Below are 21,113 nucleotides of genomic sequence, written 5' to 3'. Positions count from 1 at the left end.
TGTGCCCCAACCCTGCTGTCCTTGTTGCCATCCCATCCCCTCCTCCCCATCCTCATCCTGGTGTCCCCATCACGATATCCCTAACCCCATTCATGTGTCCCAACCCCCACACATGTGTCCCAACCCCATCCAGGTGTCCTGATGCTCATCCAGGTGTCACTGTCCCTATGCCCCCCGCTTCCCCCTCACACCACATGCTTCCTGAGGTGCCTCTGGAACCGGCCAGGGTTCCAGAAAGTGTCCTCACACTCAGGGCAGAGGTGGGGCCGCTCTTGGCCATGGGTATGGTGGTGCCGCTGCAGGTTGGAGCTGAAGCTGAATCTCTTCCCGCATTCCCTGCATACGTACGGCCGCTCCCCGGTGTGTGTTCGCTGGTGCTACACCAGTGCCGAGCTCTCCCTGAAGCGCTTCCCGCAGTCCCTGCAGCCGAAGGGCTTCTCCCTGGTGTGGATGCGCTGGTGCGTGGCCAGGTTGGAATTCTGGCTGAAGCCCTTCCCGCAGGTGCCGCAGGTCAACAGTCACTCCCCAGTGTGGGTGATGTGATGCCGTGCCAGATCCGAGCTCTGGCTGAAGCCTTTCCCACACTCCCCACACATAGTGGGGTGCAGCCCAGCCCCTTCTGGCCTCAGCAGCTCCTTCAGGGGATTTGGTGCCCCCACAGGGGGCCTGGGGGTCTTCTGGTGCTGCTGGACCAGGCCAGGATGGGCTGTGCAAGAGGGAGGTGGGCACCGGTAGGGCAAGGACAGGGGCCTGGGGCCCCTTGCCACCTGCTCCATGCCAATGACAGCTGTCCTTTCCGACTGGCACCTGCTCCAAGCCCTCTGTCTCATCTTGGTCCCACTGGTACATTCATCCTTCTTCCCATTTTCCATCCTCTCTTCCCCTTTTCCATTCCTTTTCCACATTCTCCATCCTATTTGTACCTGCTCTATTCCCACTGTTCTTTCCCAATCCTCTTTCTCACCTTTCTCCAGCTCCTCTTCCCTTTTCCTATCCTCTTTTCTCATCCTTATCTGCTGCATCACCTTTTTGCATTCCCCATCCCCTCTTCCCCTTCTCCACCTCCTCCGAGCCTTCTCCTTCCCGTTTCCCCCTTCCTCATCCCTGTTGCCACCTCCTCCCTCCCCTTTCCTACCCCTATCTCTATCATATTCCAAAGCCAGAGTTCACTTCCCCCCAGCTCCCCATTGCCACCCAGAATAGGGTCTGGGATTGGGGTGCAAGGGGGGCCAGGGAATGGAACAGACATCGAAGTGGCATCACCCTGTGGTAGTGCCACCAAATTCCCTCTGGAAACCAGAGATGAAGTTGGGGTACCAGGAAAACCCCCTGCACCCCAAAATCACGACAGCCTCATGCCATGGGTTTGGGGTAACCCTGCACTCCAATACAGGGACGTCCCCACATGTGAGACTAGGAACTTCTCACACCCCAAAATCAGGGCACCCCCATTCCATGGGATTGGGACATCCGTGCATCTAAATATGGGGCCATTCCCATGCCATGAGAATCCTGCACCCCAAATCAGGTGATTTCGACCTTGAACTATGGGATTGCAGTGCTGCCACATCCTGGGATCAGGGTACCCCTATGCCCTGGGATTGGGGTATCCCATTCCATGTGAATGGGACATTCCAGTACACCAACACTGGGACACCCCCATTCCATGGGAATGACATATCACTGCACCTCAGGACTATGGTACCCCTGTGCTGTGGGATCAGGCCAGCACCTTACGCTGGAATTGGGACAGCCCCATACTCTGGGAATAGGCACTCCACACCACAGGCATAGGACAACCCCACAAACCTGAGATTCCCATATGCTGGGATGGGGGAACCCCCACACTCCAATATCGGTGTACAACATTCCATGGGACTGGGACACCCCTGCATCCCTGGGGCACCCCCAGACCCTGGAACTGGTGTACCCCCAGGCAACAAGAATGTGACATCCCTGTATCCTGGGGCATGGGAAATGGGAATACCTTGGTACTGGGATGCCCCACACAATGGAAGCAGGATACTCTCACATCTCTGTCCCCCCTTACTCTGGAATTGAGGTACCCCTGTGCCATGGGAATGGACCACCCCAACATTCCTAAGATTCCCTTACCCTGGGATGAGGTCACCTCCATACTCTGGGATTGCGGTCCCTCCACACCGTGGGACCACAACATCCCACATCCCAGGGACCCCCTGGGACCCGAGTCCCTCCCTCAGGTTTGAGGTCTCCGTGTATCATGGGGGCAGGGTCTCCCCCACTGCAGGTCCCTAGGGGACCCCAAAAAAGCACCCACCCGCACCCTCCACGATTCCAGGGGGCCCCCTCACAACCTCTTACCGTGGCCAGAGGCCTCTTTTGCAGGAGGTGGAGAGGTCTCTTCTGTGGGGCGGCTGGAGCAGCGGGGATTCCCGGGGATCCGTGGGGCCGGGGCGGGGGGCGGGTCTCGGGGGGCCGAAACTCCCCCAGCCGCCGTCCCCTGGACGGGAGGGCCCAGCCGGGGGGGAGAGAGGGGGCAGGGAGAGAACTGGGGTGACCCGAGGACACCCCTCGTGGGAGTCGCTGCCACCCTCAAGGGAGGGATCCGGCCTGCCCGGAGCCCCTCCGTGCCTCTCCTGACGCTGGGGTCACACACACAGTGACATGATCTCACTGCCTTCGTCCCATCCCACAGCCCTTCCCATTCATCCCATGGAGGAACCCCTGTGTCTGGGGGGCTCGCTTCCTCTCGCCCCTCCTCCCGCAACTCAGCAATCGCGGGGGCTCTGGCAAGGGGAAGAGATTAAAAAAAAAGGACAAGGCCGGGGTGAGGGGAATTGCTCACTCCCAGTTTGGGGCGGATGTCCCCGGTGGCCACTCACCGCTGTTGGGGAGCACGGGGGGCTCAGGGGGATCGGACGAGGCCGGGCGGAGGGAGGGGCTCCCGCGCGGCCGCCAGTGCCGCAGCGCGCTGAGAGGGGGAGGAGGCCTCCGACACCCCCAAATCCGTCCAGGGCGAATCGCCCCCGGGAGGGAGCCCACCCCCCCAAAAAAGGGGGGAGGAACAATAAGGACCCTCCTACCATCGGTGGAGGGATGGACTTGGGGGAGTCGGGGGAGGGGTGGCCAGGTCAGGCTGGTTGGGGGGGACACTGGGGGGACGCTTTGGAGACGTTGTGGTTTGGGGACGCTGGGGGGTGTGGGGGATACACAGGGATATGTGGGCTACTGACCGGGGGGATTGGGCGATACTGGGGTGACTGCAGAGACTGGGCAATACTGGGGTGTCTGAGATAATCGAGAGAATGGGGAATTGGGGGATTCTGTGGGAATTGGGGGTTACTGGGGGGATTGGGGAATACTGGGCGGGCTGGGAAACTGGGCAGACTGGGAAATTGGGGGGTTACTAGTAGGCCTGGGGGCCACTGGAGGCTGCAGGAGAACTGGGAAGGCCGGAGGTGAGTTGGTGGGATACTGGAGGGACTAAGGACTTGCAGGGACTACTGACGGATTACTCAGAGTTACTGGGGGGAACTGGGGGAATGGAGGAGCTGGAGAATACTGGGAGACCTGGACCATTGGGAGGACTTGGGGGACTGGGAGTACCAGGGGATTGACGGAGGAGACTGGGGGATACTGGAGCTTTGAGGGATTGGGGGTTACTGGGAGAGGTACTGGAAGTGACTGAAGGATTGGGGGCATCGAGGATTATTGGGAGATACTGGAAGCACCTGGGGCAGTCGGGGCTGGACACTGGGCCCAAGACTCACTCCCCGCACCCCCGAACCGCCCCCGGAGCCCACAAACGACGCTCCTGACTCCGCTCCGGAAGACCCCGGCCGCGCCCCGGGCAGGGCGCGCCCCGTCCGTTCGGAGCGACGGGGCTCCGCCCCCTAGGAGGGCGCCGCTCCCGCTGCCGCGGCAGCCGCTGTGGCGGGAGATTGAGGCCACGCCCCCTCCGCTTCCCGGGAACGGAACCCCCGCGGCAGGAACGGAGCGCAGTGAGAGCGGGGCGGCGGCGCGGGGAGAACAGGGGGCCTGAGGGAGAGAACCGTGGGAATCCGGGCTAGCGGGGTACCAAGGGCGCCGCGAGATCGTGGGGACCCGGAACAAAGGGCACTAGCCACACGGCGGGGACATCGGGAGGGACACTGGGGGAGCCAGGACGGTGTGGGGGCACTGGGGTGACACTGGGGGTACCAGGCGCAGGGCAGGATGGGAAGGCCCTGGGGGGACCCAGCCCCAGGGTTGGAGGGCCACTGGCGGGATACTCGGCAGTCTCAGGCCCTGGGCAAGCTGAGGTGCCCCAGGCGGAAGCTGGGAGGGTTCAGCCCCGGGGCAGGGAGGGGCACCGGGGACACCGGGAAAACCCTCGGCGTGGGCGGTGACCCGTCTACCCCCAATTTATGGAGCACAGAGTGACCCCTTTCCACCAACACCCCCAATTTTTGGGGCCCAGGGTGACCCCCTTTTTCCCCTCTTTTTAGGCTGCGTGGCGATTCCTTTCTCCCAGCCCTTGTGTCCCAGGAGTGACCCCATTTCCCTGCGGGGTTTTCTGCCCCGATGGCGAGGGACGAGCGGGCGACGCTGCTGGAGGTGGCCGAGGCGCTCACGGAAAAGCAATTCCAGAACCTGAAGTACCATCTGGAAAACGATATTCCTGCTGGCCTTATAAGCCAGGCATCGCGCCCCGAGGTGTGCCGGATCCTCCTCCAGCTCTTCCCGGGGAATTTCCTGCGTGTGACCGCCGGGATCCTGCGGCAGATCGGCCGCCTCGACCTCATCCAGCGCTTCCAGCTGCCTCTGGACGAGCAAATCCCGGAGGGAACCCCCAGGCAACCTAACGGGTATACCCCCAACGTGATGGGGGACCCGACTTTAGGACATCATCCTGGAGGGATTCCAGCTCCACCTGTGAATCCGCGACGCTTGACGGAGAAGGATTTGATGGCAGTCGCTCGAAGATTGGGAAAAGAATGGCAGGAGGTGGGAATCCTGCATCTAGGGCTGGAGCGGAGCCGGCTGGAGCAGATCCAGGAGGAAAATCCTGGCAATTCCGTCCTGTGGGGTTTCGAGATGCTGCGGGAGTGGCAGCGGCGGGAGGGACATGAAGCCACGGCCTCCCGGCTCCTAGCCTGCCTTGATGGCGCCCGTCTTGATCCCAATATCCTTGACTTCCTCCAGAACCTCCAGGGGAATTGAAGGACCCCCAAACTCCATTTTTGGGGGAGGGGAGCGTGAATTCAAATTACTATAAAATGGAGAGCATTAAATGCTGTTTTATTCCATGAGTGTGGAGTTTTGTGATCAAGCACCAGGAACATCCATCTTTACTCCTGATTTAAAGATCCCAGAAAGAAGTCTAGGCTCTACTCCACTTCTTCAGGGATGGACACAGCAGGTTTTGCAGTACTTTCCCAAGAGTTTTTTGGGTACTCACAGATCCTCTTCCATACAAATTCCAGCCTCTGGAGTTTCAAGAAGTCATGGGACTGTCAGGAGAGTCACAAGGCTACTACATCCTGATCCCAGAATCCACAACCTCCTCTGGAGCTTCCAGGGGAATTAAGGGACCCCCTAGACCCCAAACCCTATTCTGAGGGTGGGGCTATATCAAATAATTATCAGATCAGGACCATTAAATGTCGTTTTATTCCATAAGTGTGGAATTTTGGGGTCATTGCAATTTAGGATGTGGAGAAGAAATCAAGGCTCTGCTGCTCTTCCTCGGGGATGGGGGAAGGTTTTAGGGTCTTTCACAGGGGTTTTTGGGAGTGCTCACAGATCCCATCCCAATTCCTGTATCTCATCCAGGAAGAAGTCCAGGTCCTGGCGGGTGACAGCAGGATTGGTGATAATCTGCCGGAAGAAGTTGACGTGGGATCCTTGGGGTTGGTATCCCACCATCATGGAGCCCCTCCGGATCATCTTTTCCTTGATGGCTGGGGCCACCTAGGGGGAAACACCATTTTGGGAGGATGTTGTTTTTATTTTTGAGTGATTTCTTTGGGGATTTGGAAGGCTGCTGGTGGTGGGGGGAATTTGGAGTTCAGGGCTCACCTTTCCCAGTTTGTCCCAGAATTCCAGGGAGTTCTCCTGGCCCCGCAGGCTGGGTGGGATGAACCAGAAGCAGAGGTTGATAAATTCTGGCTGCAGAAAGAGGAAGAGGAAAGAGATCATGGCCATTCACCCAATTCCCAGAATCTGATAGAGAGTCAGACTTCCAGGAATTCAGCCATGTGTATTTAATTGTCTGGGGTCAGAACCTGCAGGATTTAATCCTCCAGGATTTAAACCTCAAAAATGGAAACTTCCAGGACGACTAAAACTCCAGGATTTCAACCCCTGGGATGATTTAAATCTGAGGAATTCCAACCTCCAGGATTTCAGATTCTGGAGTTTAAAACTCTGGGATTTGTCCTCAGGGATTTAAACTTCCAAGATTTCAATTTCTGGGAAAATTCAAACCTCTGAGATTTCAGCCTCTGGGATTGAAAACTCTGGAAGTTAAACTTTGGGGATTCAAAATTTTGGGATTAACCCCCTGGAAGATAAACCTCCAGGATGATTTAAATCTGTGGAATTCCAAGCACCAGGAGTCTTAGGTGTCCATATGCCCCATCCCACATTCCACCATCACCCTTACCTCCATCACCAGCTGGAATCCCTCCCTCCTCTTCACCTGCTCCAACAGATACCTGGGGGGAGCAAAGGGGTGAAGCCAAGTTTGGGAGGGTGGAGGGTCCCCCTGATCCTGGGGCTCACCGAGTGGCACTGAAGGCCCGCTCCACGCGCTGTGCCAGCCCCCGGGTCCCCACGGCTTTCCAGAGGATCCAGAGCTTGAGGCCATCGGCGCAGCGGCCGCACTGGGGGCTCTTGTCCCCTGTGTCCAGGGACACGTTGTAGAACTTGTCCCGCTGGAATAGGTAGGAGGCCCCCACGCCATGGCAGCGCTGCAGGAGCCCCTGGGAGGGGCAGGAGGCACCAAAATCCCACATCCCAGGGACCCCCTGGGACCCGAGTCCCTCCCTCAGGTTTGAGGTCTCCGTGTATCATGGGGGCAGGGTCTCCCCTATTGCAGGTCCCTAGGGGACCCCAAAAAAGCACCCACCCCCCTCCACGATTCCAGGGGGTCCCCTCAGAACCTCTTACCGTGGCCAGAGGCCTCTTTTGCAGGAGGTGGAGAGGTCTCTTCTGTGGGGCGGCTGGAGCAGCGGGGATTCCCGGGGATCCGTGGGGCCGGAGGGGGGGTCTCAGGGGGCCGAAACTCCCCCAGCCGCCGTCCCCTGGACGGGAGGGCCCAGCCGGGGGGGAGAGAGGGGGCAGGGAGAGAACTGGGGTGACCCGAGGACACCCCTCGTGGGAGTCGCTGCCGCCCTCAAGGGAGGGATCCGGCCTGCCCGGAGCCCCTCCGTGCCTCTCCTGACGCTGGGGTCACACACACAGTGACATGATCTCACTGCCTTCGTCCCATCCCACAGCCCTTCCCATTCATCCCATGGAGGAACCCCTGTGTCTGGGGGGGCTCGCTTCCTCTCGCCCCTCCTCCCGCAACTCAGCAATCGCGGGGGCTCTGGCAAGGGGAAGAGATTAAAAAAAAAGGACAAGGCCGGGGTGAGGGGAATTGCTCACTCCCAGTTTGGGGCGGATGTCCCCGGTGGCCACTCACCGCTGTTGGGGAGCACGGGGGGCTCAGGGGGATCAGACGAGGCCGGGCGGAGGGAGGGGCTCCCGCGCGGCCGCCAGTGCCGCAGCGCGCTGAGGTGGGGGGAGGCCTCCGACACCCCCAAATCCGTCCAGGGCGAATCGCCCCAAACCCGCCCCTGGGAGGGAGCCCCCCCCCCAAAAAAAGGGGGGAGGAACAATAAGGACCCTCCTACCATCGGTGGAGGGATGGACTTGGGGGAGTCGGGGGAGGGGTGGCCAGGTCAGGCTGGTTGGGGGGGACACTGGGGGGACGCTTTGGAGACGTTGTGGTTCGGGGACGCTGGGGGGTGTGGGGGATACACAGGGTTATGTGGGCTACTGACCGGGGGGATTGGGCGATACTGGGGTGACTGCAGAGACTGGGCGATACTGGGGTGTCTGGGATAATCGAGAGAATGGGGAATTGGGGGATTCTGTGGGAATTGGGGGTTACTGGGGGGATTGGGGAATACCGGGCGGGCTGGGAAACTGGGCAGACTGGGAAATTGGGGGGTTACTAGTGGGCCTGGGGGCCACTGGAGGGTGCTGGAGGAGTGGGGAGGACTGGGGTGAGTTGGGGGATACTGGAGGGACTAAGGACTTGCAGGGACTACTGACGGATTACTCAGAGTTACTGGGGGGAACTGGGGGAATGGAGGAGCTGGAGAATACTGGGAGACCTGGACCATTGGGAGGACTTGGGGGACTGGGAGTACCAGGGGATTGACGGGGTAGACTGTACGGGGGAGAATGGGGGATACTGGAGCTTTGAGGGATTGGGGGTTACTGGGAGAGGTACTGGAAGTGACTGAAGGATTGGGGGCATCGAGGATTATTGGGAGATACTGGAAGCACCTGGGGCAGTCGGGGCTGGACACTGGGCCCAAGACTCACTCCCCGCACCCCCGAACCGCCCCCGGAGCCCACAAACGACGCTCCTGACTCCGCTCCGGAAGACCCCGGCCGCGCCCCGGGCAGGGCGCGCCCCGTCCGTTCGGAGCGACGGGGCTCCGCCCCCTAGGAGGGCGCCGCTCCCGCTGCCGCGGCAGCCGCTGTGGCGGGAGATTGAGGCCACGCCCCCTCCGCTTCCCGGGAACGGAACCCCCGCGGCAGGAACGGAGCGCAGTGAGAGCGGGGCGGCGGCGGGGGGAGAACAGGGGGCCTGAGGGAGAGAACCGTGGGAATCCGGGCTAGCGGGGTACCAAGGGCGCCGCGAGATCGTGGGGGCCCGGAACAAAGGGCACTAGCCACACGGCGGGGACATCGGGAGGGACACTGGGGGAGCCAGGACGGTGTGGGGGCACTGGGGTGACACTGGGGGTACCAGGCGCAGGGCAGGATGGGAAGGCACTGGGGGGACCCAGCCCCAGGGTTGGAGGGCCACTGGCGGGATACTCGGCAGTCTCAGGCCCAGGGCAAGGTGGGGTGCCCCGGGCGGAAGCTGGGAGGGTTCAGCCCCGGGGCAGGGAGGGGCACCGGGGACACCGGGAAAACCCTCGGCGTGGGCGGTGACCCGTCTACCCCCAATTTATGGAGCACAGAGTGACCCCTTTCCACCAACACCCCAAATTTTTGGGGCCCAGGGTGACCCCCTTTTTCCCCCCTTTTTAGTCTCCGTGGCGATTCCTTTCTCCCAGCCCTTGTGTCCCAGGAGTGACCCCATTTCCCTGCGGGGTTTTCTGCCCTGATGGCGAGGGACGAGCGGGCGATGCTGCTGGAGGTGGCCGAGGCGCTCACGGAAAAGCAATTCCAGAACCTGAAGTATCATCTGGAAAACGATATTCCTGCTGGCCTTATAAGCCAGGCATCGCGCCCCGAGGTGTGCCGGATCCTCCTCCAGCGCTTCCCGGGGAATTTCCTGCATGTGACGGCCGGGATCCTGCGGCAGATCGGCCGCCTCGACCTCATCCAGCGCTTCCAGCTGCCCCTGGACGAGCAAATCCCGGAGGGAATCCCCAGGCAACCTAACGGGGATACCCCCAACGTGATGGGGGACCCCACTTTAGGACATCATCCTGGAGGGATTCCAGCTCCACCTGTGAATCCCCGACGCTTGACGGAGAAGGATTTGATGGCAGTCGCTCGAAGATTGGGAAAAGAATGGCAGGAGGTGGGAATCCTGCATCTAGGGCTGGAGCGGAGCCGGCTGGAGCAGATCCAGGAGGAAAATCCTGGCAATTCCGTCCTGTGGGGTTTCGAGATGCTGCGGGAGTGGCAGCGGCGGGAGCGACATGAAGCCACGGCCTCCCGGCTCCTAGCCTGCCTTGATGGCGCCCGTCTTGATCCCAATATCCTTGACTTCCTCCAGAACCTCCAGGGGAATTGAAGGACCCCCAAACTCCATTTTTGGGGGAGGGGAGCGTGAATTCAAATGACTATAAAATGAAGAGCATTAAATGCTGTTTTATTCCATGAGTGTGGAGTTTTGTGATCAAGCACCAGGAACATCCATCTTTACTCCTGATTTAAAGATCCCAGAAGGAAGTCTAGGCTCTACTCCACTTCCTTAGGGATGGACACAGCAGGTTTTGCAGTACTTTCCCAAGAGTTTTTTGGGTACTCACAGATCCTCTTCCATACAAATTCCAGCCTCTGGAGTTTCAAGAAGTCATGGGACTGTCAGGAGAGTCACAAGGCTACTACATCCTGATCCCAGAATCCACAACCTCCCCTGGAGCTTCCAGGGGAATTAAGGGACCCCCTAGACCCCAAACCCTATTCTGAGGGTGGGGCTATATCAAATTATTATCAGATCAGGACCATTAAATGTCGTTTTATTCCATAAGTGTGGAATTTTGGGGTCATTGCAATTTTGGGATGTGGAGAAGAAATCAAGGCTCTGCTGCTCTTCCTCAGGGATGGGGGAAGGTTTGGGGTCTTTCACAGGGGTTTTTGGGAGTGCTCACAGATCCCATCCCAATTCCTGTATCTCATCCAGGAAGAAGTCCAGGTCCTGGCGGGTGACAGCAGGATTGGTGATAATCTGCCGGAAGAAGTTGACGTGGGATCCTTGGGGTTGGTATCCCACCATCATGGAGCCCCTCCGGATCATCTTTTCCTTGATGGCTGGGGCCACCTAGGGGGAAACACCATTTTGGGAGGATGTTGTTTTTATTTTGAGTGATTTTTTGGGGATTTGGAAGGCTGCTGGTGGTGGGGGGAATTTGGAGTTCAGTGCTCACCTTTCCCAGTTTGTCCCAGAATTCCGGGGAGTTCTCCTGGCCCCGCAGGCTGGGTGGGATGAACCAGAAGCAGAGGTTGATAAATTCTGGCTGCAGAAAGAGGAAGAGGAAAGAGATCATGGCCATTCACCCAATTCCCAGAATCTGATAGAGAGTCAGACTTCCAGGAATTCAGCCATGTGTATTTAATTGTCTGGGGTCGAAACCTGCAGGATTTAATCCTCCAGGATTTAAACCTCAAAAATGGAAACTTCCAGGACAACTAAAACTCCAGGATTTCAACCCCTGGGATGATTTAAATCTGTGGAATTCCAAACTGCAGGATTTCAGATTCTGGTGTTTAAAACTCTGGGATTTGTCCTCAGGGATTTAAACTTCCAAGATTTCAATTTCTGGGAAAATTCAAACCTCTGAGATTTCAGCCTCTGGGATTGAAAACTCTGGAAGTTAAACTTTGGGGATTCAAAATTTTGGGATTAACCCCCTGGAAGATAAACCTCCAGGATGATTTAAATCTGTGGAATTCCAAGCACCAGGAGTCTTAGGTGTCCATATGCCCCATCCCACATTCCACCATCACCCTTACCTCCATCACCAGCTGGAATCCCTCCCTCCTCTTCACCTGCTCCAACAGATACCTGGGGGGAGCAAAGGGGTGAAGCCAAGTTTGGGAGGGTGGAGGGTCCCCCTGATCCTGGGGCTCACCGAGTGGCACTGAAGGCCCGCTCCACGCGCTGTGCCAGCCCCCAGGTCCCCACGGCTTTCCAGAGGATCCAGAGCTTGAGGCCATCGGCGCGGCGGCCGCACTGGGGGCTCTTGTCCCCTGTGTCCAGGGACACGTTGTAGAACTTGTCCCGCTGGAATAGGTAGGAGGCCCCCACGCCATGGCAGCGCTGCAGGAGCCCCTGGGAGGGGCAGGAGGCACCAAAATCCCACATCCCAGGGACCCCCTGGGACCCGAGTCCCTCCCTCAGGTTTGAGGTCTCCGTGTATCATGGGGGCAGGGTCTCCCCCATTGCAGGTCCCTAGGGGACCCCAAAAAAGCACCCACCCCCCTCCACGATTCCAGGGGGCCCCCTCAGAACCTCTTACCGTGGCCAGAGGCCTCTTTTGCAGGAGGTGGAGAGGTCTCTTCTGTGGGGCGGCTGGAGCAGCGGGGATTCCCGGGGATCCGTGGGGCCGGAGGGGGGGTCTCGGGGGGCCGAAACTCCCCCAGCCGCCGTCCCCTGGACGGGAGGGCCCAGCCGGGGGGGAGAGAGGGGGCAGGGAGAGAACTGGGGTGACCCGAGGACACCCCTCGTGGGAGTCGCTGCCGCCCTCAAGGGAGGGATCCGGCCTGCCCGGAGCCCCTCCGTGCCTCTCCTGACGCTGGGGTCACACACACAGTGACATGATCTCACTGCCTTCGTCCCAGCCCACAGCCCTTCCCATTCATCCCATGGAGGAACCCCTGTGTCTGGGGGGGCTCGCTTCCTCTCGCCCCTCCTCCCGCAACTCAGCAATCGCGGGGGCTCTGGCAAGGGGAAGAGATTTAAAAAAAAGGAGAAGGCCGGGGTGAGGGGAATTGCTCACTCCCAGTTTGGGGCGGATGTCCCCGGTGGCCACTCACCGCTGTTGGGGAGCACGGGGGGCTCAGGGGGATCGGACGAGGCCGGGCGGAGGGAGGGGCTCCCGCGCGGCCGCCAGTGCCGCAGCGCGCTGAGGGGGTGGGAGGCCTCCGACACCCCCAAATCCGTCCAGGGCGAATCGCCCCCGGGAGGGAGCCCACCCCCCCAAAAAAGGGGGGAGGAACAATAAGGACCCTCCTACCATCGGTGGAGGGATGGACTTGGGGGAGTCGGGGGAGGGGTGGCCAGGTCAGGCTGGTTGGGGGGGACACTGGGGGGACGCTTTGGAGACGTTGTGGTTCGGGGACGCTGGGGGGTGTGGGGGATACACAGGGATATGTGGGCTACTGACCGGGGGGATTGGGCGATACTGGGGTGACTGCAGAGACTGGGCAATACTGGGGTGTCTGGGATAATCGAGAGAATGGGGAATTGGGGGATTCTGTGGGAATTGGGGGTTACTGGGGGGATCGGGGAATACCGGGCGGGCTGGGAAACTGGGCAGACTGGGAAATTGGGGGGTTACTAGTAGGCCTGGGAGCCATTGGAGGGTGCAGGAGGACTGGGGAGGACTGGGGTGAGTTGGGGGATACTGGAGGGACTAAGGACTTGCAGGGACTACTGACGGATTACTCAGAGTTACTGGGGGCAACTGGGGGAATGGAGGGGCTGGAGAATACTGGGAGAACTAGACCATTGGAGGACTTGGGGAACTGGGAGTACCAGGGGATTGACGGGGGAGACTGGGGGATACTGGAGCTTTGAGGGATTGGGGGTTACTGGGAGAGGTACTGGAAGTGACTGAAGGATTGGGGGGCATCGAGGATTATTGGGAGATACTGGAAGCACCTGGGGCAGTCGGGGCTGGACACTGGGCCCAAGACTCACTCCCCGCACCCCCGAACCGCCCCCGGAGCCCACAAACAACGCTCCTGACTCCGCTCCGGAAGACCCCGGCCGCGCCCCGGGCAGGGCGCGCCCCGTCCGTTCGGAGCGACGGGGCTCCGCCCCCTAGGAGGGCGCCGCTCCCGCTGCCGCGGCAGCCGCTGTGGCGGGAGATTGAGGCCACGCCCCCTCCGCTTCCCGGGAACGAAACCCCCGCGGCAGGAACGGAGCGCTGTGAGAGCGGGGCGGCGGCGCGGGGAGAACAGGGGGCCTGAGGGAGAGAACCGTGGGAATCCGGGCTAGCGGGGTACCAAGGGCGCCGCGAGATCGTGGGGACCCGGAACAAAGGGCACTAGCCACACGGCGGGGACATCGGGAGGGACACTGGGGGAGCCAGGACGGTGTGGGGGCACTGGGGTGACACTGGGGGTACCAGGCGCAGGGCAGGATGGGAAGGCCCTGGGGGGACCCAGCCCCAGGGTTGGAGGGCCACTGGCGGGATACTCGGCAGTCTCAGGCCCGGGGCAAGCTGAGGTGCCCCAGGCGGAAGCTGGGAGGGTTCAGCCCCGGGGCAGGGAGGGGCACCGGGGACACCGGGAAAACCCTCGGCGTGGGCGGTGACCCGTCTACCCCCAATTTATGGAGCACAGAGTGACCCCTTTCCACCAACACCCCCAATTTTTGGGGCCCAGGGTGACCCCCTTTTTCCCCCCTTTTTAGGCTGCGTGGCGATTCCTTTCTCCCAGCCCTTGTGTCCCAGGAGTGACCCCATTTCCCTGCGGGGTTTTCTGCCCCGATGGCGAGGGACGAGCGGGCGACGCTGCTGGAAGTGCACCAGGCGCTCCCGGAAGAGCAATTCCAGAACCTGAAGTACCATCTGGAAAAGCAAATTCCTGCCAGCCTTGTGCTCCAGGCATCGCGCCCCGAGGTGTGCCGGATCATCCTCCAGCGCTTCCCGGGGAATTTCCTGCATGTGACGGCCGGGATCCTGCGGCAGATCGGCCGCCTCGACCTCATCCAGCGCTTCCAGCTGCCTCTGGACGAGCAAATCCCGGAGGGAATCCCCAGGCAACCTAACGGGGATACCCCCAATGTGATGGGGGACCCCACTTTAGGACATCATCCTGGAGGGATTCCAGCTCCACCCATGAATCCCCAACGCTTGACAGAGAAGGATTTGATGGAAGTCGCCCAAACACTGGGAAAAGAGTGGCAGGAGGTGGGAATCCTGCATCTAGGGCTGGAGCGGAGCCGGCTGGAGCAGATCCAGGAGGAAAATCCTGGCAATTCCGTCCGGTGGAGTTTCCTGATGCTGCGGGAGTGGCAGCGGCGGGAGGGACATGAAGCCACGGCCTCCCGGCTCCTAGCCTGCCTTGATGGCGCCCGTCTTGATCCCAATATCCTTGACTTCCTCCAGAAACTCCAGGGGAATTGAGGGACCCCCAAACTCCATTTTTGGGGGAGGGGAGTGTGAATTCAAATTACTATAAAATGAAGAGCATTAAATGCTGTTTTATTCCATGAGTGTGGAGTTTTGTGATCAAGCACCAGGAACATCCATCTTTACTCCTGATTTAAAGATCCCAGAAGGAAGTCTAGTCTCTACTCCACTTCTTCAGGGATGGACACAGCAGGTTTTGCAGTACTCTCCCAGGAGTTTTTTGGGTACTCACAGATCCTCTTCCATACAAATTCCAGCCTCTGGAGTTTCAAGAAGTCGTGGGACTGTCAGGAGAGTCACAAGGCTACTACATCCTGATCCCAGAATCCACAACCTCCTCTGGAGCTTCCAGGGGAATTAAGGGACCCCCTAGACCCCAAACCCTATTCTGAGGGTGGGGCTATATCAAATAATTATCAGATCAGGACCATTAAATGTCGTTTTATTCCATAAGTGTGGAATTTTGGGGTCATTGCAATTTTGGGATGTGGAGAAGAAATCAAGGCTCTGCTGCTCTTCCTCAGGGATGGGGGAAGGTTTTGGGGTCTTTCACAGGGGTTTTTGGGAGTGCTCACAGATCCCATCCCAATTCCTGTATCTCATCCAGGAAGAAGTCCAGGTCCTGGCGGGTGACAGCAGGATTGGTGATAATCTGCCGGAAGAAGTTGACGTGGGATCCTTGGGGTTGGTATCCCACCATCATGGAGCCCCTCCGGATCATCTTTTCCTTGATGGCTGGGGCCACCTAGGGGGAAACACCATTTTGGGAGGATGTTGTTTTTATTTTTGAGTGATTTTTTGGGGATTTGGAAGGCTGCTGGTGGTGGGGGGAATTTGGAGTTCAGGGCTCACCTTTCCCAGTTTGTCCCAGAATTCCGGGGAGTTCTCCTGACCCCGCAGGCTGGGTGGGATGAACCAGAAGCAGAGGTTGATAAATTCTGGCTGCAGAAAGAGGAAGAGGAAAGAGATCATGGCCATTCACCCAATTCCCAGAATCTGATAGAGAGTCAGACTTCCAGGAATTCAGCCATGTGTATTTAATTGTCTGGGGTCGAAACCTGCAGGATTTAATCCTCCAGGATTTAAACCTCAAAAATGGAAACTTCCAGGATGACTAAAACTCCAGGATTTCAACCCCTGGGATGATTTAAATCTGTGGAATTCCAAACTGCAGGATTTCAGATTCTGGGGTTTAAAACTCTGGGATTTGTCCTCAGGGATTTAAACTTCCAAGATTTCAATTTCTGGGAAAATTCAAACCTCTGAGATTTCAGCCTCTGGGATTGAAAACTCTGGAAGTTAAACTTTGGGGATTCAAAATTTTGGGATTAACCCCCTGGAAGATAAACCTCCAGGATGATTTAAATCTGTGGCATTCCAACCACCAGGAGTCTTAGGTGTCCATATGCCCCATCCCACATTCCACCATCACCCTTACCTCCATCACCAGCTGGAATCCCTCCCTCCTCTTCACCTGCTCCAACAGATACCTGGGGGGAGCAAAGGGGTGAAGCCAAGTTTGGGAGGGTGGAGGGTCCCCCTGATCCTGGGGCTCACCGAGTGGCACTGAAGGCCCGCTCCACGCGCTGTGCCAGCCCCCGGGTCCCCACGGCTTTCCAGAGGATCCAGAGCTTGAGGCCATCGGCGCGGCGGCCGCACTGGGGGCTCTTGTCCCCTGTGTCCAGGGACACGTTGTAGAACTTGTCCCGCTGGAATAGGTAGGAGGCCCCCACGCCATGGCAGCGCTGCAGGAGCCCCTGGGAGGGGCAGGAGGCACCGAAATTAATGAGGGGGCCTGGGAGGCATCGCAGAGGCAGGAATTCAGGATGGGGGGTACCTACAGAGCTGTCACGGAGCAGGAATGCTGAGCACTGCAGCCCCACCATCAACAGCTTGTGGGGGTTCCAGGTCACCGAGTCAGCTCTGGTGTGCGGAAATAGCAGAGTTTGGGGGGGCCCTGTGAGGAAAACGGTGTCCCCAAAAGCTCAGAGGGGGGGTGGGAGTCTTTTGCAGGGGCAGGGGCAGGGACACACCTGTGGATGCCGGCAAGGAGATGACGGAGTCGGGGGGACAGGAGGGCGCTGCCCCCCCATGCTGCCTGTAGGGAAAGCGGGATCAGCACCCACAGGGGGACCCCCGAGCCCCCCCCAGCCCAGCTGCCCCGAACTCACATCCACATGCAGCCACAGCCCATGGCGGGCACAGATGTCGGCAATGGCATCCAGCGGGTCGAAGGCGCCCAGGACAGTGGTGCCACTCGTGGCACACACAAAGAGGGGCTCCGAGCCCTGGGGGGGTTAGGGAGTCGTCTGGGGGTATTGGAGGGTTCAGGGGGGCATGGAAGGGGGTAGAGGGCAGGGGAGCACAGGGAGTCAACGGTGGCTAGGACGGTGGCACAGAAAAAGAAGGGACTCCGAGCCCTGGGTGGGCATTTGGGGGGACTTTGAAAGGGCTCAGGAGGTAGGTTGGGGGGGGGGGTGCTTGAGGATACAGGGGGACATTGGGGGTACAGGAAACGGGGTACAGAGGACTTTGGGGCAGACAGGGGACTGACTTTAAAGGGGGACAGGAGGCCCGGGGAGGACAGGGGACATTGGGTGCATTGAAGAGTTGAAGGGACAGTGTGGGGGCATTGGAGGAGATTTAGGTTATTTGGGGGGACATTGAGGAGATCTGAGGAGATATTGGGGGGACATTGGGGGACATGGGGGGTAGTTTGTGGGCATGAGAAAGGCTTTGGGAACATTGGAGAGGCTTTGGAGACTTAGAGGGTGGCACACGGACTTTGAGGGAGCTTTGGGAACACTGGGAAGGCCATTGGGGAGACTGCAGGGGCATTGGGGAGTTTGAGTGGTTTTGAGGTGTGCAGCCTCTCCTGACCTCAGCTTTCACCCTCTGGATCTCCTTCTCCAGCTCTTCTGGGATCATCTTCCCCCTGAAGGGAAGGGATAGGGGTGGATACATGGAGGAACCCCCTGACCTGGGGTCCCCTGGGACCTCCAAGCACCCACCTCTTGTCTGTCCGCACCAGGTGAACATTGTCCGTGCCAATTCCCAGGAGAGCAGCTCCTTTTAGGATGGAGTAATGGCTCTGGGCAGGAAAACAGGACCGGGTTTGGGGGGATCCCAGGAACCAGATTTGGGGTAACCTCAGGGACCACACTTGGTGTGACCCCATTGATGAGGTTTTGGGGTGACCCCATTGATCAGGTTTAGGGGAACCTCCAAGGATCAGCTTTGGGGTGACACCAGGATTTGGGATTACCCCAGGTGACCCCTGGGTGATGTTTTGTGGGGACCCCAGGGATCAGATTTGGAGTGACCCAGGGGATCAGGTTCGGTGTGACCTCAGGGGGTCCCATTTGGGATGATCCCAGGGATCAGGTTTTTGGGGCAACCCCAGGAATAAGGCTTGGAATGACCCCCATGGATAAGAGTTGGGATGACCCTGAGTATTAGGTTTTGGGGTGACCTCAAGTCCCCATTCCCACCTCCTGGGATGCAAACAGGCCCAGGCGAGGCAGGCCCCAGTTCCCTCTGCTCCGGCTCTCCGGGAAACGCCGGAATCGCGCCACGTTCATGGCCAACATGTTGGACATAGAGCCCCCTGCCCAGGACAGGGACCTCCGTTTCACCCCCAGGGCACCATCGACAGGCTGCCAGGGGGAGAGGGGGCACAGGGATACCCCTCAGGAAGGGTCCGGGATACCGGGAGCAAAGATCCCATCGCCGCTGCTCCACCCCACGAGCTCCCGGAGCTTGGCCAGCACCTGCTCCTCCATCAGCACCAGCACTGGGGCCACTTCATACGTGTACCTGGAAGGGCCCAGCAGGAGTCGGGTGGTTCCCCTCCCCCTGGAACCTCAGAACCCCAAACAACTTCCCCCGGAGCCTCAGCACCCCAAAACCCTCCCCCCAGAACCCCCCTCCATCAGCACCAACACTGGGGGCTAGATCAGGGGAGTCAGCACAGGGTTTTGGCAGGTCCTTTCTCATTTGGGCTCCTCAACACCTCCAAAACCCTCCCTCCAAACTTGAGCACCCCAAAATCCTCCCCCAGCACCTCCCACTCCATCAGCACCAGGGGCTCCTTGCAGGTGGATCTGGGGGAGGGGAGGGTCACGGCAGGTTTTTGAGGGTTCCCCCCACCCACCAGCCCCTCTTTGGGGGTGTCGGAGGCTCACGGGCTCGTGTTGAGGGTCTCGGTGAGGAACCGGCCAGCCAGGGCGTGGTGGTCCAGCCCCGAGAAAAGCTGGTTGAAGAACCGGGGGTGACCTGGGGGAACACGGGGGGGGACAGAGGGTGGTCAGCGGAGGACATGGTGGGGGGGACAGAGAGACATGGGAGGGGATAGGGGGAAATGGGGGGGAACATGAGAGGGTTGGGGATGGCATATGGGGGGTGGGACACGGGAAGATAAGGGAAAGACCTGGGAGGTTCAAAGGGGTCGTGGCAGGGTCATAGGGAGATTGGGGAGACAGGAGGAGGACATGGAGGGAAGAATGAGGGAGTGGGAGGAAAGGGGAAAATGATGACAGGGGGGATATAGGGAAATCAGGGGGGACACAAGAGGGACTTGGAGGATTGGGGGACATGAAGGATCAGGGGTGAGTAGGGAGGGAACAGAAGGGACATGAAGGGACATGGGGGAGTTGGGGGTACATGGCGGGGGGTGGGTCAGGGAGTGGATGCGGGGGGAAATGGGGGGGCACGGGGGAAGTCAAGGGAGACACAGAAGATCAGGGGGACACGGGGGGGAACATGGCAGGGGCCACAATGTTTGACGCTGGGAGGCACCAGGGGCCACACTGGGAACCGCTGGGCTGAAGTGGGAGGCGCCGTGCCAAAAGGAGTTTGTGCAGGGCTAAACTGGGAGGCACCGGGCCTGCCCTGGGGCTGTACTGGTGTGCGCTGGTGTGCACTGGGAGCGCACCAGTGCGGACGCTGAAGCGCAGCACGTCCCGGCAGCGCTGCAGGAGCCGCTCCCGCCCCTCCCCGTCACTCCGCAGCTCCAGATCCAGCAGCTCCCGCAGCTCCTGCGGCTCCTTCCAGTCACACACCTGCGAAAGCGCTGGGAATGACTGCGAGGGACCAGGAACGGGACTGGAAACCGCAGAGGGAATGGGCTGGGAATGATGTTGAGAATGGGACTGGGAATGGAAATATGACTGGGAATGGGAATGGAACCAGGAACCAGAATGGGAATGGGACTGGCACCGGAACTGCGGAAAGAATGGGGAACGGGAATGGGGCTGGAAGTGGGACTGCAAATGGGACTGGAAATGGAAACAAGATTGGGAACGAGACTGGAAATGAGAATGGGACTGCAGCTGGGACTTACTCTCATTCCCAACCCCAGACCCACTCCCAATCCTGTTCCAAGTATAAGATTGGCAAGGGGGCTCGGAATGGGAACGGGTCTGGAAATGGGAACTGACTGAGAATGGGACTGGGAATGGGACTGGCTGTTGGAACAGGGCTGGAAACAGGACTTGTATTAGGAACAGGATTGGGAATGGGACTGGAACTGGGTTTCAGAATGGGAATAGGACTGGGAAAGGAGCAATATTGTGACCCCACTCCCTTCCATGTCTGCTTCCCAGTCACATGCCTAGGAATGACTGGGAATAGGATTGTGAATGACTGGGAATGAGAATGGGAATGGGACAGGGCAGGGAATGACTGGGAATAGGACATGCAATGGGGACGAATCAGCGACGCACCCGCTCCCAGGGGGCTCCTTCCAGTCACATACCTGTGGGGACAGGAATGGGAGTGGGATTGAGAATGGACTGGAAACAGAAATGGGATGGGATTGGGGACCCCGCCTCCTGAGTGCTCCAGTGTCCCAACCTTCTGTGTCACATCTGTGTTCTTCCGCACGCCCTCCTCCAGCAGGATCTGGAACACTTCCTGCAGGAATTCCTCCCCAGCAGCCGTGTCCAGTCCAGGACATTCTAATAGGATGCTGTCCCCAGCACCAGAGGGCTCAGCCATGGCAGGAGAACACTGGGAGACCCCGAAATGCAGTGGGAGGGATGCTGGGCTTGGCAGCAGATGACAGGATGGGGGATCCCAGGCTGAACTTCTCCTAGAAGGAGATAATCCTGGGATAAAATGATCTCGGGACAAAGATCCCCTGGGATAAGGTGGTCCCAGAACGAGGTTATTGTTGGATAGGGATCTCCTGGGATAAGGTGATCCCAGGCTGAGCTTTCCCCTGGGATGAGGCGCTCCTGGAATAAGGCTCTCTCAGGATGAAATTCTCCTGGGATATAGTGATTCCAGAATGATGTTCTTCTGGAATGAGGTAGTTCTGGAACAGGATGG

The 21,113-nt window shown here is 59.2% G+C and overlaps 4 protein-coding genes across 5 annotated transcripts; 3 read left to right on the top strand and 1 right to left on the bottom strand.

The window, feature by feature from the left end:
- Nucleotides 1–3,948: 3,948 nt before the first annotated feature.
- On the top strand, nucleotides 3,949–5,627 carry LOC311164229 (uncharacterized protein). Its single transcript, XM_084223592.1, has 2 exons — nucleotides 3,949–3,983; nucleotides 4,470–5,627. Exon 2 carries the CDS (start codon nucleotides 4,546–4,548, stop codon nucleotides 5,182–5,184), a length of 639 nt encoding a protein of 212 aa, XP_084079718.1. The 5' UTR covers nucleotides 3,949–3,983; nucleotides 4,470–4,545; the 3' UTR covers nucleotides 5,185–5,627.
- A 3,100-nt stretch (nucleotides 5,628–8,727) lies between these two features.
- LOC311164131 (uncharacterized protein) lies at nucleotides 8,728–10,364 on the top strand. Its single transcript, XM_084223465.1, has 2 exons — nucleotides 8,728–8,793; nucleotides 9,280–10,364. Exon 2 carries the CDS (start codon nucleotides 9,356–9,358, stop codon nucleotides 9,992–9,994), a length of 639 nt encoding a protein of 212 aa, XP_084079591.1. The 5' UTR covers nucleotides 8,728–8,793; nucleotides 9,280–9,355; the 3' UTR covers nucleotides 9,995–10,364.
- A 3,117-nt stretch (nucleotides 10,365–13,481) lies between these two features.
- On the top strand, nucleotides 13,482–15,200 carry LOC311164194 (uncharacterized protein). Of its 2 annotated transcripts, none has more exons than XM_084223542.1 (2): nucleotides 13,482–13,576; nucleotides 14,063–15,200. In XM_084223542.1, exon 2 carries the CDS (start codon nucleotides 14,139–14,141, stop codon nucleotides 14,775–14,777), a length of 639 nt encoding a protein of 212 aa, XP_084079668.1. In that variant the 5' UTR covers nucleotides 13,482–13,576; nucleotides 14,063–14,138; the 3' UTR covers nucleotides 14,778–15,200. The 2 variants fall into 2 exon arrangements, with proteins under 2 accessions (XP_084079668.1, XP_084079669.1); XM_084223543.1 differs by lacking the exon at nucleotides 13,482–13,576 and adding an exon at nucleotides 13,592–13,649.
- Nucleotides 15,201–15,354: 154 nt separating this feature from the next.
- On the bottom strand, nucleotides 15,355–20,780 carry CSAD (cysteine sulfinic acid decarboxylase; the record flags this gene model as incomplete). The annotated part of the gene is made up of 14 exons (XM_084223571.1): nucleotides 15,355–15,528; nucleotides 15,636–15,725; nucleotides 16,222–16,273; nucleotides 16,341–16,540; nucleotides 16,625–16,706; nucleotides 16,817–16,881; nucleotides 16,955–17,071; nucleotides 17,664–17,718; nucleotides 17,795–17,874; nucleotides 18,275–18,390; nucleotides 18,493–18,599; nucleotides 18,968–19,058; nucleotides 19,717–19,843; nucleotides 20,637–20,780. 14 exons carry the CDS (start codon nucleotides 20,778–20,780, stop codon nucleotides 15,355–15,357), a joined length of 1,500 nt encoding a protein of 499 aa, XP_084079697.1.
- Nucleotides 20,781–21,113: the final 333 nt, after the last annotated feature.

The sequence above is a fragment of the Fringilla coelebs genome, assembly GCF_963513975.1.
Source record: "Fringilla coelebs genome assembly, chromosome: 30".
In the NCBI taxonomy this organism is placed as follows: Eukaryota; Metazoa; Chordata; class Aves; order Passeriformes; family Fringillidae; genus Fringilla; species Fringilla coelebs.
This window is presented reverse-complemented; position numbering and strand designations above follow the sequence as displayed.